This window comes from Pan paniscus, chromosome 16 (assembly GCF_029289425.2).
Source record: "Pan paniscus chromosome 16, NHGRI_mPanPan1-v2.0_pri, whole genome shotgun sequence".
In the NCBI taxonomy this organism is placed as follows: domain Eukaryota; kingdom Metazoa; phylum Chordata; class Mammalia; order Primates; family Hominidae; genus Pan; species Pan paniscus.
This window is the reverse complement of record NC_073265.2, coordinates 61,794,667-61,814,759: the sequence shown is the minus strand read 5'-3', so window position 1 is coordinate 61,814,759 and position 20,093 is coordinate 61,794,667. Positions and strand designations below refer to the sequence as shown.

The 20,093-nt window shown below is 37.4% G+C and overlaps 1 protein-coding gene across 1 annotated transcript in view; it reads right to left on the bottom strand.

Moving 5' to 3' along the window:
* The window catches only part of ARIH1 (ariadne RBR E3 ubiquitin protein ligase 1), a 111,158-nt gene that overhangs the window by 33,229 nt on the left and 57,836 nt on the right, over positions 1-20,093 (bottom strand). The window contains exon 3 of the mRNA XM_034939078.4: positions 8,243-8,387. Coding sequence (XP_034794969.1) covers positions 8,243-8,387 — 145 coding nt within the window. The remainder of the gene's footprint in view (positions 1-8,242; positions 8,388-20,093) is intronic.

Below are 20,093 nucleotides of genomic sequence, written 5' to 3'. Positions count from 1 at the left end.
ATAATTTACCTCTAAATTATTTTTAATTGAGTAAGTTACATAGACATTATTAAAAACAATTACTTTAACAGTACAAGTTCAGAGTTTATGTTGAAAAATAAGCCTCCCTAGGCCGGGTGCGGTGGCTCACACCTGTAATCCCAGCACTACTGGAGGCAGAGGTGGGCGGATCACTTACAGTCAGGAGTTTAAGACCAGCCTGGCCAAAATGGCAAAATCCTGTCACTACCATAAATACAAAAATTAGCCAGGTGTGGTGGCAGGCACCTGTAGTCCCAGCTACTTGGCAGGCTGAGGCAGGAGAATCGCTTGAACCTAGGAGATGGAGGTTGCAGTAAGCCAAGATCGCACCACTGCACTCCAGCTTGGGTGATAAAGCGAGACTCTGTCTCAAAAAAAAAAAAAAAATAGGCCTCCCTCATTCCCATTCCTGTTGTTTGTTTCCTCTACCCAGAAGCAACTGCTATTTCCAGTTTTTTACATATTCTTCCAGAGGTGTTCTAACGTACACACTTACACACACACTGTAACAGTACCACAAATTCTCTTCTGCACCTTGTTTTTTTTGTTGTTGTTGTTGTTTAAAAAAATCCAATAGGGCTGGGCACGGTGGCTCACGCCTGTAATCCCAGCACTTTGGGAGGCCAAGGCGGGCAGATCATTTGAGGTCAGGAGTTTGAGACCAGCCAGGCCAACATGGCGAAACTCTGTGTCTACCAAAAATACAAAAAAACTAGCCAGGTGTGGTAGTGTAGGCCTGTAATCCCAGCTACTCAGGAGACTGAGGCAGAAGAATCCCTTCAACCCGGGAGGCAGAGGTTGCAGTGAGCCAGGATCGCACCTTTGCACTCCAGCCTGGATGACAGAGCAAGACTCCGTCTTAAAAAAACAAAAATAAATCCAATGGATTTGTCATATGGTACCACACTGGTGTGGGTTTGCCTCTTTATAGAAAGGTACCACAATTTTATTTATAGTCTACTATTAATGAACCTTTACACTGCCTTTTTTTTTCCTACTATACTACTGCATTGACTATATATACATCTTTGTGATCTTATGAATGTATCTTAGGACAAATCTGTAGAGGTGACATTATAATAAATATATACATTTACAATCTAATAGCTATCATCAGGCTCCCCTGCAAAGAGGTTGTCGTCATTTATACCGTGCAAGAGTACTTGGTTTCTCATGCCCATGACAATGTAGTATATGATCCAACTCCTTGATCTTTGCCAATCTAATAGGTGAAAAACACACTAACTTTAGTTTTGATTTGAATTTTTTATTATAAATGAAATTATAATATTTCAAAAAAGGTTTTACACTGTATATTTCTTTTTCTGTATACTCTCTTCATATATTTTGCCAACTTTGCCTGTGGGTTTTTCACTTATTTACGGAGGCTTTTTACTTATGTAGGAAATTGGCCATTTATAAGTAGGGGAAATCTTTCCCCCCACTTTAATTCTTAGTGTTCATATTTTGTTGCCATACAGAAGCTCTTTATTCACTCACAGTGAAACTTATCACCGTTTAAATTTACCGCTTGTGAATTCATTAACTTTTATTTATGAAGCTAGGTAGGAATCTTAAGTTTCTATTCCATATGGCTACCAAGTTGCTCTAACACCATGTATCAAATAATCCACCTTATTTGAAATGCCTCCTCTATAATACACTAAATTCTCCTCATGCATATTTGACTGTATCCTGTTCCACTGCTACCATGTATCAAATAATCCACCTTATTTGAAATGCCTCCTCTGTAATACACTAAATTCTCCTCATGCATATTTGACTCTATCCTGTTCCACCGCTCTGTCTACTCTTGTATCTAGTAGGACTAGTCCTCACTCAGCTCTCCCCTGTCAATTTAATCTTCTTTTTCAATATTTTCCTATTTCTTCTATCTCAAATATTCAAGTCATTCTTTTATCTTAGTATTTGAAGTTTTCTTCATAGCGATCTTTCACATTTCTTATCAAGTTTATTCCTAGCTCTTTTATTCTTTCCTTTTGTGGCTCTTATAAAGGGTATTTTAAAATTCCCTTAGATTTTCTATTTAGCCATTATGTGACATGTACTTATAAAATTTCTGATGTTACTTATGATATTAGATACAAATATCTCGTTAGGATAGAAATTCTATATACAGCACATCAACTATATTTTTTAAATACATAGACAAGGACATGAAAAGAAATCTATGAGAGGGCTGGGTACAGTGGCTCGTGCCTGTAATCCGAGCACTTTGGGAGGCTGAGGCAGGCGGATCACCTGAGGTCGGGAGTTCGAGACCAACCTGGCCAACATGGTGAAACCCTGTCTCTACTAAAACTACAAAAGTTAGGTGGGCATGGTGGCACACACCTATAATCCCAGCTACTCGGGAAGCTGAGGCAGAAGAATCACTTGAACCCGGGAGGCGGAGGTTGCAGTAAGCCGAGATCACACCACTGCACTCCAGCCTGGGCAACAGAGTGAGACTTCATCTCATTAAAAAATATATATATATGAAGTGTATCAGTCCTGCAATTAGGTTTACTGAAAGAATGACATGTAAAATAAATATCAAGCTTAAAGGGAATCTATTATCATTACTCCCCATCAGAGAAGGAGATTTGGCACTAACTTGTTACCACATCACTAATGGAGTCTTTGATTTTTAAGGCTGTTAAAGGAAGGGGTATTCTGTAAAAGACACAAATACAGTAAATATATCAGCAACTCTAAAATGTTTTATTCAAAACTTAAAAACATATACACATGCTTATATGTGCTTCATTCTTTTTTCAAGTAGGAATCCTTAACAGAGATCAACGGTCACAATGGTTACTAAGTGATCACTTTAAGTCTCAACCTTTTTGACTTCTAGTCTAGAGCTCATTTTAAGATAAAAAGATAGAAAAAAAGATAAAAAGTTCATAAATGTAATCACACTCGTGTGAGATGCACCTCTCTCAACCTTGTTACAACTTCAGCACACAGATAAAAGCTTTTTATTCTTTTTAAATAACTTCTCTAATCAGATAACAAGATTAAACAAGTTAGAAAAATAAATCATACATGGATGTCTAAAGATAGAGCAAAAAAATAAAAACACCAAAAACCAAGACACAAATCTGTGGTCTAAAGATACATATTCATTGTGCTTTCGAGGAAACATATTATTATCGCAGATATCTTCCTGTCTGTCTTACTTCCCTTTCCCTCTCCCTCCTCTGATATATTCGTTTCCTCATAACCTTGAGCTAGGTTCACCTACATGGCTCCCTGGGCTTTCCCCTGTCCCAGGGGATCATATTATCTATTCACTAAACTTATCCCTGTTTATATCACAAATACATCCGATCAAGAGAGTACACGAAAAATACATGAAATATTATCTACAAAAGAAATTAATGGACTTAAAGAAACTAAAGAATACACTCTTAAAGGTTTCATTTATCTGCATCACTTTACATACACAGCAACTAATGTCAAATAGCAGTAAGAAAATTAAGAATCTTTCTTCCATAATAAGTTGTCCATATAACCTCTAAAATTGAAACCCCTTTGTTTATAAAAATTGAACAAATGACCTGGGAATCGGTTCCCTTGTGTGTAAAATGTAATGTGTTAAAAGGAAGATAGGGTGGGACGTAGGTATTTTCAAGCAGTTTCCAGCAGCACCAAGATTCCACAGAGGGGCTTCAGGAATGGGGGACGGGATGGTGGACCACCCTTCCTCACAATTTCAACTCTGCCTTTACCTACTTCACATATCTTACTCTTAGAAAATACAAATTATTTACTTCATAAAAATGAGACACTGGCTGGCCGTGGCGGCTCACTCCTGTAATCCCAGCACTTTGGGAGGCCAAGGTGGGTGGATCACCTTAAGTCAGGAGTTGGAGACCAGCCTGGACAACATGGTGGAACCCCATCTCTACTAAAAATACAAAAATTAGACAGGTGTGGTGGTGGGCGGCCGTAATCCCAGCTACTCGGGAGGCTGAGGCAGGAGAATCGCTTGAAACTGGGGGGTGGAGGTTGCAGTGAGCCGAGAACATGCCACTGCACTCCAGCCTAGGCGACAGAGCAAGGCTCTGCCTCAAAAAAAAAACAAGAGAGGGAGAGAGAGACACTGTAGTCGAAGCTACATTTCCTAGCACAGTGGTGGGCCAGTACAGCTATTATCTTAACTACTTTAACCTAAAACATTAAGTTGGAATCTACGAATTTACAAAGTGCTCCAATGTCTCAGGACATTGTTTTTAAAGAAGCAGCCACTCAGGACAGTTAACTCCAAAGGGTTGTAAACTAAGCTATCAAAAGCACTTATTTTAAAATGTGCATGTGACACTGCATAAAGCAAAAATTGCTTTCTGGAAGGATAAAGATACTGAAGATATATATAATAAAAAAGTACAAATGCTTGGAGAGTAGTAAAATGTGGGAGTTATACAATGTAAGTAAAGAACTCACTCATCCAATAATAAAACTTTATGAAGAGTTTCAGGTGACATTTACTTCCAAAACTGAAGAGGTTAAAATTATCCTTCTATATTAGTCTAAAAATTATGAGGAAAGGACATCCTAGTTTTGTCATGATACTTTTCGGAACACTTAGCAGTTTCCATAATGCTTTACCTTACTTGCCAACCCATGTTGTTCCTTTTGCTATCTTATCCTATCACTTGCATAGTGAAATTTCTTGTAAAAGAGTAATTTAATTACATTTATTGCTTCCATTTCCTTTCCCACCTTCAAGTCAGTGACTCTTTAGCCCATGAAGTCTGGTTTCCCATCCTACCTCACTCCTTCACTTCATTTCAAATTAACTTTTTAAATCTTTTCTCTGAATCTTTTAGTACCATTTACCATCCCCCAATTCTTGAAAGTACATTCTCTCTTCCTTGGACTTGCTACATTTTCCTCCTTAGCCTAACTACCATGCCTTCAGATGTTAGTTCAGATTTCTGTGGTAAGTCCTGCCTGATCAAAAACTGGGTTAGGTATCCCTCCAACACGTTCCCACAGTATCGTATCTTATATTTGCCCTGCCAAAGCACTTACCATTCTTTCTGAATATGTCACCTTACTACTTATCTACCCAACTAACCTGCAAATTATCTGGTTAGGAATTATGTATTTATTCTCCATTGTTTCTTAGAATAGTGCCTAGTGTGTTCAATGAATAGGTTCTCCATCATCAGTTACAAGTACAAAACAAAAATTTACACTGTAAATCTCAAGTCATGATTTTGAATTCTAGTTTGTTGAGATTGTTAGACCATATTAAGAACAGCGAGAAAGTTATAGTGGATATTTGGAAGCAGCTAAGCTTCAGTACTCAAATCAGAGTTAAGATTTAAGTTAAGAAGGAACTGTCTATGATAGGGCAGGAGGAAAAACGCCAAGAAGTAAGGAAACCTTGTAAAACCTGGGTCTTAGTATTACCTCACAGAAACATTTAACTGTAAGCACTATATAAATGTCAACTGGCAAGGAGAATCTGTTAAAGACAATAAAATAGTCAAAATATTAATTTAATATATTGTAACAGTAGTACTTTTTAAAAAATATTCAAATTAGAATTGTGATTTAAGGTAAGAGAAATGATACAATACTCAGGTTGGAAGAAAATTGAAAGAATATCTTATTCAACTCATCAGAAAGAAAAAGAAACTGTCGGGTGCGGTAGTGCACACCTGTAATCCCAGCACTATGGGAGGCCAAGGTGGGTGGATCACCTGAGGTCAGGAGTTCAAGACCAGCCTGGCCAATATGGTGAAACCCTGTCTCTACTAAAAATACAAAAATTAGCCGGGTGTGGTGGCAGGCGCTTGTAGTCCCAGCTACTCGGGAGGCTGAGGCAGGAGAATCACTTGAACCCAGGAGGCGCAGGCTGCAGTGAGCCAAGACTGTGCCATTGCACTCCAGTCTGGGCAACAAGAGCAAAACTCGTGTCAAAAAAAGAAAAGAAAAGAAAAGAAAAGAGGCCAGGCACGGTGGCTCACGCCTGTAATCCCAGCTCTTTGGCATGCTGAGGCGGGCAGATCGTGAGGTCAGGAGATTGAGACCATCCTGGCTAACATGGTGAAACCCCGTCTCTACTAAAAACACAAAAAATCAGCCAGGCGTGATGGCAGACGCCTGTAGTCCCAGCTACTCGTGAGGCTGAGGCAGGCAAATGGCATGAACCCGGGAGGCGGAGCTTGCAGTGAGCCGAGATCGCACCACTGCACTCCAGCCTGGGCGACAGAGCAAGACTCCGTCCCCAGAAAAAAAAAAAAAAAGAAAAGAAAAGGAGAAGAAACCAAAACTGGAGGAGCATGGTGGCTCACACCTATAATGCCAGCACTTTCAGAGGCCAGGTGGGTAGACTGCTTGAGCTCAGAGAAGTTCCAGACCAGCCTGGGCAACATGGTGAAACCCCGTCTCTACAAAAAAACCAAAACAAACAAACAAAACACACACACACACACACACACACACACACGTGAAACCCCGTCTCTACAAAAAAAACAAACAAAACAAACAAAACACACACACACACACACAGAAAAATCAGCCAGACACGGTGGCATGCGCCTGTGGTCCCAGCTACTTGGGAGGCTGAGGTGGGAGGATCGCTTGAGCCCAGGAGTTTGAGGCTGCAGTGATCACATCACTGCACTCCAGCCTAGACAACAGAGCAAGGCCGTCTCAAAAGAAAGAAAGAAAAGAAAAAAGAAAAACCCAGTGACATTAAATGGCTTACCTCCCGCTAAAGCCAAAAATTTCACATTAGAGTTACGATCAGAACTTGAGAATTTGAAAATTCAGTTCACCACTTTACCTACTAAATAACTCACTGATCATTCTATTTCTCTAAGAGTACTTTATTTTCTTTTAAAAACTTTTCTCATCACTTGTACATGTGAACAAGTTAACTCCCCACAAATGGACCCCATTAGAGATACACATATACAACTCTAAGATAAACAATAAAAATCCTTCAATATAAATATAATATTAGCCAGGCTTGATAGTGCACGTCTGTAGTTCCAGCTACTTGGGAGGCTGAGGGAAGAGGATCACTTGAGCCCAAGAGTCTGATGAAGGCTGTAGTACACTGACTGTGCCTGTGAATAGCCATAACACTCCAGCCTGGGTAGCACAGTGAGACCCCCATCAACCAAATAATTGTTAAAATAACAGTGTCAAAGACTTGGTATATAGTAATTATTAGAAAGAGATGCTTAACTATTAAAGCAGAGAATATGAACAAGACAGTTGTAATTATCATAGAATTAAGTTATCTCTTAGACATTGTAAGACTAAACTTCCTTAGTAAACACTCAAGTAAATCAAGTAAGTAAATCACCTCAGTTCAGTAAATTTTATTTTATATTTTGAGACGGAGTCTCACTCTGTCGCCCAGGCTGGAATACAGTGGCATGATGTCAGCTCACTGCAACCTCTGCCTTCCAGGCTCAAGCAATTCTCATGCCTCAGCCTCCCAAGTAGCTGGGATTATAGACATGCACCATCATGCCAGGATAATTTTTTTGTATTTTTAGTTGAGACAGGTTTCCGCCAGGTTGGCCAGGCTGGCCTCAAACTCCTGGCCTCAAGTGATCTGCCCACCTTGGCTTCCCCAAGTGCTGGGATTATAGGCATGAGCCACTGAGCTCAGCTTCAGTTCAATAAATTTTTAGGAAGGTTATTTGTACTTAAGGGATTAACATCAGTTCTTTGGTTCTCTTGCTATATCAATGGTTCTGCTCCAACTCTGTCCCCACATTCCATATTTAACAATCTCCATTTGAATGAAGTGAAAATCTTATCTTCTGAAGAATTCTGAGAGTTCCCTAGCAAATAGTATTAATGGTATTTTATGAGTGTTTCTGGATATTTAAAAAACACTTAAAGTTTAAATCTATTTTAATTTGGATGAGAAAGAATTCTACTTACTGCCTACTATTACACAATTCTCCCATGGTGATAGAATAAACTCCAGAAAGATTTAGGTCTATAAATGACAACTTGGACAAGTTGTTGCTGCTTTAAAAAACAAATGGGGGTTGGAGGTAAGAGGAACCAAGCTTTTACTCTTTTTCTTCCTTTCCTCACACTGAATACATTGATAGGTTATGGCTTAGAGGTTACTACTCCCAGACCCACAAATTTTCCTTTGTTTAAATAATGGAAGTTGATTTACCCTCTGAAATACAAAGTCAGCACTAGCCTTAAACTACCAGATACTCACCGAGTTAGGGTAGTTCAAGTAGCAGATCTGACAAGGCATATCCTGTGCTGATGACCTTGTATTCATCTGGCGTGTTCGAGACTTTTTACTTGGATTAATTACATGACACTCAGCAAAGAGCTTCTCCAGGTTTCCATCAAAGTACCTGCATTATTTAAACAGAAAGGATAAGAGCCCAGCAACTGCACACTGTTAGAGCTCTCCAAAAACCTGATTTTCTATAGGGAAAAGCAAGAAGTTGAATTAAAATAAAACAAGATAACAACCTTTTTATTCAGAGGAAATAAAAGCTACATGGTACAAATTATAGCAAATAAAGGTGTGTGTATACATGTGCATATATATATATATTGCAAACAGCAAAAATTCAGTCTACTCTCATATATATGCGTGTGTGTGTGTGTGTGTGTATGTGTGTGTGTGTGTGTGTATGTATGTAAACTAGTAGACTGAGTTTTGCTGCCTTTTTTCCCCTAAACTTTGGTTTTAAATAATTGAATCTTGGGAAATTAAGCTATTAGTATTTTAACAGTACTGCAACTAAAACTTAAGGATTAAAGTTGTGCTGTTGCTGGGGTACCTATGAAGAGTAATATTTTACATGGGTAGGCTGTATTTTATACAAATGAATTCATTTTATTAATAATTTTAGTTAAAGCAATTTAAACATATTAGCTTTAGTAAAGCATTTATCTTACTGCACAAATCATCTTAAAAATATAATTATTACGTGTCTCATTTTACATAATAGACTTGCTTTCTAAACATTATTTTGAAATATTTTTAATTTACTGAGAAAGGAGGAGGAATAAAACAAAAAAGTGTATCTTCAAACATTTTATATAAAATAAATTACATATTAGCTTTTCATAAAATACGTATCTAAATATAGAGTAGTTCCATATCTAAGACATCAAGAGTATATATATGCCAAGTACTACCTAGAGTTTTAACTAGATAGCAAACCTCTGGACAGAAGATAGTAGAGCAGACCTTAAGGTGGGTTGAGGTGGTTAAGATAACAGTAAATATTTAGCACAATGTTTCCAATTAATTCAGATGAGACATGTTCCCTGGCCTCCTGAAATAGCTTACTATTCAAAAGGGAAAAGCAATAGATATTAAAAAAAAAAAAACTTTTCAATCTGTAAAACCAATATAACCAGCAAAAATATTAATGCGCAATCTGGTCAATTACTTTTTGGGTTGTAAAGCCCAGATTACAGTAACTATAATGCTCTTTATATACAAACAGGAGATTTTCAATTTTAAAAGTAATCAATACTCAAAAGAAATTTCCAATATTTTTAATTAAGGTCTTGTTTAGGCTTTGTGTCAAAGGCTACTATATCTTACTGTACCTCCAGAAAAATCATTCAAATGAGAACAAACCATATCACTTCTCCTAAGACTAATAAATAAATCTTTTTTATAAATACTTTGACTACAGCATAGTTCAATGAAATAATCATATTATCAATCGAAATGCCAACACATTATAAAAAGGAGGATTATCAGAAAGTTAAAAGTTGTCAGGAACTCATACAAATAGAAAATTAATGTCTCTGATGATTCAGATAATCAGAATATATTTAAAGCAGAAAATCAAATGCTTTCCTACAATTTTGAGACAGTCTCACTCTGTCGCCCAGACTGGAGTGCAGTGGCGCCATCTCGGCTCCCTGCAACCTTTGCCGCCCAGGTTCAAGCGATTCTACTGCCTCAGCCTCCCGAGTAGCTGGGATTACAGGCGCCGCGGTGGCTCACACCTGCAATCCCAGCACTTTGGGATGCTGAGGTGGGTGGATCACTTGAGGTCAGTAGTCCAAAACCAGCCTGGCCAACATGGTGAAACCCCATCTCTACTAAAAATACAAAAAAATTAGCTGGGCGCGGTGGCAGGTGCCTCTAAACCCAGCTACTCAGGAGGGTGAGGCATGAGAACCGCTTGAATCCAGGAGGCGAGGTTGCAGTGAGCCAAGATGGTGCCACTGCACTGCACTCTAGCCTGGGTGACAGAGCGAGACTGTCTCAAATTGAAAAAAAAAAAGATAATATAAAATACCAAGTTTACCTGAAAAACTGAAAGCATAAGAGATTAACACTAAATATCAATTCATAAACCAGCTAAACACCTTGTTTTATAAAAATATTCATGCTCCCAAGACAAGACAAACTTCTGTCATCCAAAATTTGACAACAGGGAACTAATGACTCTCATACTTTGGTTAACATTCTAGACAGCATTCTATGAGTATACAGCCACACAGACATGTGTCCCTAATTTCATATAAGTAACACCCTAGTCCAGATTTATAACCTGCTTTTTTCACTAGACAATATCTAACAGACACCTTTGTCATTAAATGTCTACATTTTTCATTTTTGCACAATATTCCACTGTAGTTATTTACTATAATATATCTAACCAATGTTATTCTGAAGGACATTTAAATGTGCCACATATAAATAATCCTAGATTAAAATCTTAGCCCATCAGATAGGGAAAAATACCTAGACTTAACTTGTATTTATTTATTTATTAATGAAGGTGAACACATTTTTCTGTGGTGATCTTATTCCCTATTAAGTTCAGTATGTAAAGAGGAAGAGTAAATCTCTGTTTCATGGGTTGCTTTCTTTCATTTCTTTCTTGTCTTTCAACCTTCTTTAATGGTGTTTAATTACCACTTTAAAATTTTTATGTAGGCACATTTATCGTGCTACCCCACTGTGATTTCTGCAGTTCATATCACACTTTAAAAGACCTCTATACACAAAGATTTTTTAATGGAAATTCATTAATGATTTAGATCTCACCTTTAAATTGTTTCCATTAAAACTGTTGATTTATTTTTGCATAATAAGGAGTAAAGCCAGGATTCCATTTCATTTCAATCCAAAAATCTAATCACTTATTGAAGGGTTGTTTCATCTATTGGAAACACTTTTTCCCACCTTTAGGTTCCAGCTTACACCCAACTTCCTCAAATAACTGATCTCTGACAGCTCCTCACTTCCACCCCCATTAGATAAGGTTCCCTTGAATTACATCCCATTGTTACTCTGTAGTCCTTTGCAGCACTTACAACATTACTAACTGTAATCACTCTTTATGTTTGCTCTGCTAGAATGTAAACCCCATGAGGACTACTTTATTATTCCTGGAGCCCTTAATGTCTACAGGCATGTTACAAGCACTTAGTTTATTCTTAAAGAGTAACTGACTAATCTAACTCTCCCCACTGATCTGTTTACTATATACCCAAATTTCCTATTTAGACAAGTTTATTCCTGGACTCTCCATTCTATTCCACTAATTTGTCTGCTCTTGTAGTTGATAAATTCTCAATATTTGACAAAGATCCCTTTATCATTCTTCTCACAGAATTTTCTCTGTTCTTCCATATTTGTTTTTTCAAGTTAAGTACAATCATTAATTTTTTTTTTCAAATCCTCTTGGAACTTTTACTACAATTATATCAAGAGTAAACTGAAAGAACTGACTCTATAATATTGTCTTCCTAGCCAAGAACAAAGTATCTTTTAATTTACTTAAATCCAATTCCTATTCAGTCTCTCAATAGTTTTATAACTTTTTTTCACTATGTGGATCCTGCACATCTTCCAGTAACTTTATTCTCAGGTATTTCAAGTTCTTTTTGTTGGGAGAAAAGCTGAGTGTCGGGAGAGAAGCTGAGGCAGGGCTTGCATGTCTGCTAGACTGCTGGCTCCTTACTTCTAGCACTCCCATTATCTCAAGTAGCCATATGTTTCAAAGAAAATGCTAAACCCTCACAGCTGTAGCTCATTCACTTGATACACCGCTTGCTTTTAACCCCCACATCCTCACCACCTGTTTCTTTGTTTGATCACCAATAAATAGCGTGGGCTCCCAGAGCTCCAGGCCTTCGCAGCCTCCCTACTAGCGTTGGCCCCCTGGTCCCACTTTGTCTCTTGTCTTTTCTCATTCCTTTGACTCCGGTGGACTTTGTCGCCCCCACAGCCTGGTGTTGGGTCCGATCACATCAACACTTTTACTATCAATCTGAATTCCTGTGCTTTAGATAGCATGTACTGGAGTTTGCAGCATTTTTTAAAATAGTGTATATTGGAGTTAATACCTTTTTTTAAAAAAATGAGTTAGGGTCTCACTATGTTGCCCAGGCTGGTGCACAGCAGTTTTTCACATATGCAATAATAGCATACAGCCTTGAACTCTTGGCCTCAAGAGATCCTCTCGCCTCAGCTTCTTGAGTATAGGTGGGACTATACATGTGGCTTGGAGTTTATAGCTTTTTGATCCATTCTAGAAGCCACCAAAGGAACTTTCAAATACTGCTAAGTATTTTAAATGAAATATGAGTGGGAAGCTAAGAATCCACTCATATTCTTGGGGGTAGTAGGCCTAGAAATCTTTTTCTTTTACCAAAGTTTCATGTATTTGTTCTGATCTGTATTTATTACATGGTCCATTCACCCCTGACTCCACAATGTTTATTTGGAAATTACTAAAATCTAATTTAGTTTTACTAGGAGTGGCCTATGTAATTAATACTTAAATACATTTCTTAATTTATAAAACTTAAATAATACATTGATCATCCCTTTGGTTTTGGTCGGAACTTCCTAAAGCTCTTCCCAGTTGATTACAGTTTTATATAATTTTTTCACTAATTTTTTTTTTTTTTTTTTGAGACAAAGTCTCGCTCTTGTCACCCAGGCTGGAGTACAATGGTGCAATCTCGGCTCACTGCAACCTCCGCCTCCCAGGTTCAACCGATTCTCCTGCCTCAGCCTCCCAAGTACCTGGGACTACAGGCGCCTGCCACCATGCCCAGCTAATTTTTGTATTTTTAGTGGAGACAGAGTTTCACCATATTGTTTAGGCTGGTCTCGAACTCCTGACCTTGTAATCTGCCCGCCTCAGCCTCCCAAAGTGCTGGGATTACAGGCATGAGCCACCGTGCCCGGCCCATTGTTTTTATATCATGTAGCCTTTCTTTCAAGAATGATAACTGTTTTTTGTCTCATAAACTTGATCACCTCCAACTACTTAGACATAATTCTAATGTTTAAATGTGTTCAACTGCTCACTTTGGCCAAAATCCCTTCCCTCCTCCATATTCATATAGAGATAGTGTTCTATTTTCTTGTTACCTGTTGTTACTGAGGAAGTCTGGCCAAAATAATTTTCTCATTTTATTCTTTCTTTATTCTTGAACTTTAGCAGTTCCACTAGGCTTTATTCTAAGCATTTAACTTTCTCTTTTGAAATGTCATTTGGATATTAATTACCTCAAGATCCTTTAGTTGTTAAGAATATGTTTGGTTTGCATCCAGTCTCTTAATTTGTCCTCCATGTCTACCATTTGCTACTTACTTCTTTGTCCTTTTCCTGTCTTCCAGACCTATTTTCTGTAATGCCTGCTCTATTTCTTTCTGCTATCAACATGGTTTCAAGTTCTACAAAATCACTATTTATCCTTTCATTTTTTTTCTGTTCTGTCAGTTCCCTTTTCACCTTCTGTTGTTTTATCAGTTTACCTCTGATCCCTCATCTCAAGAGTCTTATGTTTAATTTCCTAAGACGAAGCTGATTTCTTCTAATTATGATTGTTTTATTTAAGACTACTATGCCTAGATAGTAGTCCAGGCATAGAAGAATAGGCTGGATTCTTAACTACCCACACTGTTTACCTGGGCACTATCTGGAAGTTCCTTCAGTTTGCTGGCTTCTATGTAAATCATTGCTTCTGAAAATCAGACCAAAATAAAAAGGAACTGACTCAATGTAAAGCACTGTAGTTGAGGCATCTTTAATGAGTTAACCAAATACTTCTCTCTGCTTCATTGACTTGAAAGAGCTGCAAAGCTTATCCTAGGACTGTGCTTCTCTCCTTCCCTGTAACCCTGTCTATCCTTTCCAGGAAATCATATTGATCAAAGTAAAAAAACAAGCAGCAGTATGGTTTCTCCTTCAGCCTTTCCTTAGTGAAGAAAGGGCACAAGCAGGGTAACACCCATTCCTATGGCCTATATTTCTCTACATTAAGATTTTCATATAGACAATAATCTGTCAATTTAAAAAATATTAGATTTAAGAAGTTTCTCAGTAGATTGTAAATTCTCTTCTCTCCAGGATTATTTCTGCACATTGAGTATATTTACAGAAATACAGTTGAGCAACCTGGTACTCAGACAACTTTCCAGAATATTTGAATCTTAATTTTTCATTTTACTTGCCTGCTATAGAGAAACATACCAAATAATATGAATTAAATTTTAAGGCAGGAAAGTTACAGCCTAAGAGCTCTTATGTCTGGTTGAGGAGAGAGGAAACGGGGCTGGTAGGGATCACCACTGGCTAATGCTTCTTCTCGAATCCTGAGTGACTGTGGCATCACTGCCATTCAAATATTTAATTTTATCTTCAAAGCTACTAAGTCTTCATACTTCATAAAGACCAACAACTATTGGAGAAGTACTAATTCTCACAATAGAATCAGAAAAGCAAAATGTAAAACCAATTTAAAGATATAAAGTAGGCTTTTCTACACTGTACTCCTCTATTTATTTATTTATTTACTTATTTGTGGGGGAGGGGGAGACAAAGTCTCTCTCTGTCACCCAGGCTGGCTTCATCTCAGCTCACTGCAATTTCCACCTCCCGGGTTCAAACATTTCTTGTGCCTCAGCCTCTGGAGTAGCGGATTACGGATGTGTGTCACCACGCCTGGCTAATTTTTTTGTGATTTTAGTAGAGATGGGGTTTCGCCATGTTGGCCAGGCTGGTCTCAAACTCCTGGGCTCAAGTGATCTGCCCACCTCAGCCTCCCAAAGTGCTGGGATTACAGGTGTGAGCTACCACGCCCAGCCTCTATGCTTATTCTTAAACTATCGGAGCTCAATCCTCCTATCCAGTCTTTTAATGCTTCCATTATACATTTGCAAGTCAACTAGCTATTGCTATAAGCCTGAGAGGCAGTAAAAATAAGCACACGTATGAAAATGTATTAAAAAACACATTATAGATTACATGTACCCATGTATGAAAATGTATATACACGTAATGTTTACTTCTAAATGACCAAAACATTTCTGTTTTAACACTCACATATGGCAGTTTATGGGTATCGGATTGCAATTTCAAAATACTACAAAAGTCACAATTATTCTATACCTTATAGTTCTGACAAAGAACAAAAATCCATGGTGCCAAAACCCTTCCAAGAACTGCCATTTCAACTCCCCCCAGCCACATTAACCTGTTAATGATGTAATTTTTTTCTACTTTTAGAAAATGTACATTTAAGGGAAAATGTCAAAGGAGCAAAGGAATATCTTAAATTCATTTAAATCATACGAATGAATAAGAACTGCCGTCACATTTATAAAAAGCAAAAGTAACATGAGGTATGAAGATGACTGTCTTAAAACAGCAATACGGAATAATAAGTCATAAAAAATACTAAAATAAATAGTTCTTTCTCTTCTGGGGAATGGGATCGGAACTGAGGGTTTGGAGCACTATTTTTCATTTATAACTCTTGGGAAACTATTGGACTTTTAAAAAATCATGATTGTGTTACTTTGATAAAAAATTAAATTTAAAAAAGGGCTCCTGAGGCAGAATATAAGTTTTCAAACAAATTAAAAGATATTACTGCATCCTTTGTGGTTTTTAAAGTTATTCTTTCAAAAGAATGTAAGATGACTGGCATAACTACATACCTCTACTAGGTAAGTTCAGAATTCCAAAGAACCAAAACCATCTAAAGGAGTTAAGGATAGAAAACCTTTTTATCCTAAGGAAAGCTTTTAGCCCTCATGTTACAAACAACAACAACAACAACAACAACAAAAATCAAATGAGAACTCACACAAATCTGTTAACAGCTTGCTATAAAAGACTTAGGTTTCTTAAGCTAATCTCTAAAAAAAATGGGTATTCTACGTAGTTTTTATAGCTAAATATACATACTGCTCATATTTTTCAGAAAAAGTAGAATACTTTTTGAGGCCATAAGATTTTTCTATTAGCCTAATTTTTTTTAAAAAGGCATTATAATAAAATAAAACCTAAAAAAACAGCATTGTAATAAAATCTCCTAAGTTTGCTTACTGCTAAGCAAAAGAATGCTTGATAGAGCAGCTACTAATTAATACTACTTCCAAGTGGCAGCACAAAAATCTTACTGCATACTTTATCCTTTTTAGTTCTGAGCCAGGATGAAGGCAGGTGGATTAAGGAACTAACCACAGCGAAACAGATGTTAAGATAACTCTTTCTAGGCTCGAATTCGCAAAACCATAACAGAATTACAATAAACTACGCCATCTTCCAAAGGGATCCAATACCCATTTACTACAGAAAAACCTAAATATCCAAAAGCCAAGTGAACAGTAAATTGACCTCTTACATCCCTCCCATTCAGCTTTTACGATAAAAAATTTTGCTAATCAAAAAGCTTTTTTACATAATAAAATTTTATTGTTTCTCATGAGTTTTAAAGGTAGATGTAAAACTATGCAGGTAAATAAAATTTCAAAAGAAAAAAAAAGGCTATGTGCAGTAGCTAGTGAGCCTGTATCCCAGCACTGTGGGAGGACAAGCTGGGAGGATCGCTCAAGCCCAGGAGTTCGGAACCAGCCTGAACAATATAGCAAGACCCTATCTCTATTAGAAATAAAATTTAAAAGATAAAAATAAAAGTATGGAGGACATTTACAAAAGAAGTTAATGACTATTCTTTTTCTAACACAGAATGGAGAACATCTCTACAATACAGGCTTTAGAAGACACAGATGCTGGTTTTCACAGGGTGTTCCAGCCACACTACAAACACATGTGTCATCTTTACTGGTGGTTGTCTACGACTTCTGGCTTATGACTATTTCAGTTTTACCAAGATCATCAAACACATAAATTTGTAATCGGAGGTCCCTGGCATTTCAACAATTGTGCAGAATCCAAACGTTATAACTTATTTACAAATGTTCTCTGCCCCCGCCCCACCCCCGCACTCCCAGGAGAAGGTTCAAGATTGTATTACTTTTTCAAAAGAGACTACAGTCCCCAAAACGACAAGAACCATTATTTTTAAAAAACTATTTTTACTTCAAAGAAAACCAAGACAGTGGCTTTTTTTGTCCACCTCTTTCCAAATATGTGCATTAAAGGAAATCTACACCCTCTGCTTAATGGTCTTTTGCTCCTGCTATACATTTTTATCTAGAAAATAAAACACACTACTACTTGTGATTCATGCAACAGTGGATCTCATTCCAACTGAAGAGAAATATCGTTTCTTCAAGTATATAAAAAAAATTGTCTTTTTATTGTTTTGATAATGATTTTTCAATATATCTAATGCAAGTCCTCAGGCTGTAAAAGTTGAAAGCCTATGAATCAAACAAGTATGTTTAAAATTTAGCTATGTTAAAACAAATTATCCATCAAAACACAAGGTAGTAACATAATTAAGTTCCATTTAACATAGTTCCCTCACCTATTCAGCAACTATATGTAGGAATTATGCTAGTTAGTTGTAATGTCAATTGTTTGGAAGGAAAGAGATGAATACCTGTTTGTAGTATGACATGCTACTTAGCATGCAAGAATGGGAGAAGAATCCTAGAGAAGTACAGAAAACTAACTTCAAGATGTTGAAACAAGTTGGTAAATGTGGTAAGAATACAGACAATAAGAAGACATAGGAGGCATCGATTTGTGAGGTACAGAATTGTACATGATGGCTATGAGCACAACCCCAGAATGAAGTATTCTTGATATGCTCTGATTCTGTACAAAGCTACAGCTCTTAAGATTGAGGCCTGAATAGCAGAGGGCATCCCAAGGAATATACAGTTATAAGCAAAGACATACAGAATGGAGTGAATGTACACAAGGTTTTCAAACCCCAAATCTGGGGAGTATGGCTTTGATGTGGCAGAAACCACAAGGGTAGCAGAGGTTGCTCAAATAAGTTAACACAATCTAAGTTAAATTTAGGATAGATTTGATATACTAGAGCCTAGGAGAGCAGTGAGAAAAGCTGTCTTGGCAAAATGTAAGTTTACTTGTAGGTACAAAGGAACTATTAATCCTACATGTCCAGGAAAAAAGATGGACCTTCCCTTTAAGACTGATCCTTTTCCTATGTCTGTGTACATGTGTTTTAAAATGATTTTTATTTTGCAATAACACAATCCTAGAGAAGTACATAAACATGCAGCTTACAAACTGTTATAAAACAAACACCAGTATATAAATACCACCCAGGACAAGAAACAGAAGACTGCTAGTACTCTACAAGCCCCCCTAAACGTATGATCACTACCCTGTTTTTTTTTTTAATAATTACACCTAAATATGCATCCTTAAACAATGTAAACTTAGTTTCAACTGTTTTAATCACTTCCCTTTTTAAATAGCTACACCACCTAAACACACATCCTTAAACAATATAAACTTAGTTTCAACTGTTTTTATATTTTATGTAAGTAGAACCATATAGTAGATAGGTATTACTTGGGGTCCTTTTCTTTTCACTATGTTTTTAAGATTTATCTATGCTGTGGCTTGTAGCTTTTGCTCATTTATTTTGCACTGCTGAATAGTTACTATGTCAATATACCATAATTATCTATCTAGTGTAATAGTGATAAACATCTGGGTTGTTTATAGGTTGAAGTATGAATAAATACTGCTATGAACATGCTTATATATGACTTTTTCTTTTTTTTGAGACAGGGTCTCACTCTGTCGCCCAGGTTGTAGTGCAGTGGCATAAAAATGGCTCACAGCAGCCTTGACCTCCTAGGCTCCAGCAATCCTCCCACCTCAGCCTCCTGAGTAGCTGGGACTACAAGCAGATGCCACCATGCATAGCTAATTGTTTAATTTTCTGTAAATACGGGGTCTCACTATGTTGCCCAAGCTGATCTGTAACTCCTGGCCTCAAGCGATTCTCCCATGTTGCTGAGTCCACAGGCATGAGCCACCACCGGTTTTATATATGACTTTCAATGTAGATGTGCACGTATTTCTTTCTATTGGATATATACCTGAGAGCGGAATTATTGGGTCAAAGAAAAAATAAATTTTTCATATTTCTTTCTAAAGACATTTATTCTAACAATTTACCTCCAGATTCTGATTTTTCCACATGTACAATCACATTGTTTGTGAATACACAATCACACATTGTCAGTGAATATTAACAGCCAGGGGCCGGGCCCACGGGCTCACGCCTATAATCCCAGCACTTCTGAAGACAGGTGGATTCCTTGAGCTCAGGAGTTCAAGACCAGCCTGGCCAACATGGTGAAACCCCATCTCTACTAAAAATACAAAAATCAGCTGTGCTTGGGGGCATGGTCCTGTAGTCCCAGCTACTTGGGAGGCTGAGACAGGAGAATTGCTTGAACCTGGGAGGTAGGGGGCTGCAGTGAGCCATGATCTCACCACTGCACCCCAGCCTGGGAGACAGAGCAAGACCCCATCTCAAAAAAAAAAGAAAACCCCCCAAAACACAAGCATTTCTCTTACAACACTGTATTTTGTTTTCATTTTTTGATGTTCTACTGGCTAGAATCATTTCTAGTATAATGCTGAATTGAACTGGAGATACGATATCCACATCTTGAACTCCCATCTAAAAGGGAAATCTTTTTTAACATTTCAGTGTATAAACTATGATATCTCCTACAAATGTTTCTGTAAGATTTATAAGGTTAACAAAGTTCTAGATTGCTAATAGCTTCTTTTTAAAATCATGAAGCAAAGGCTCCTTGGCATCTCTGAAATGTTTTTCTCATCAATTTGTTCAAGTGACCAATCATGCTG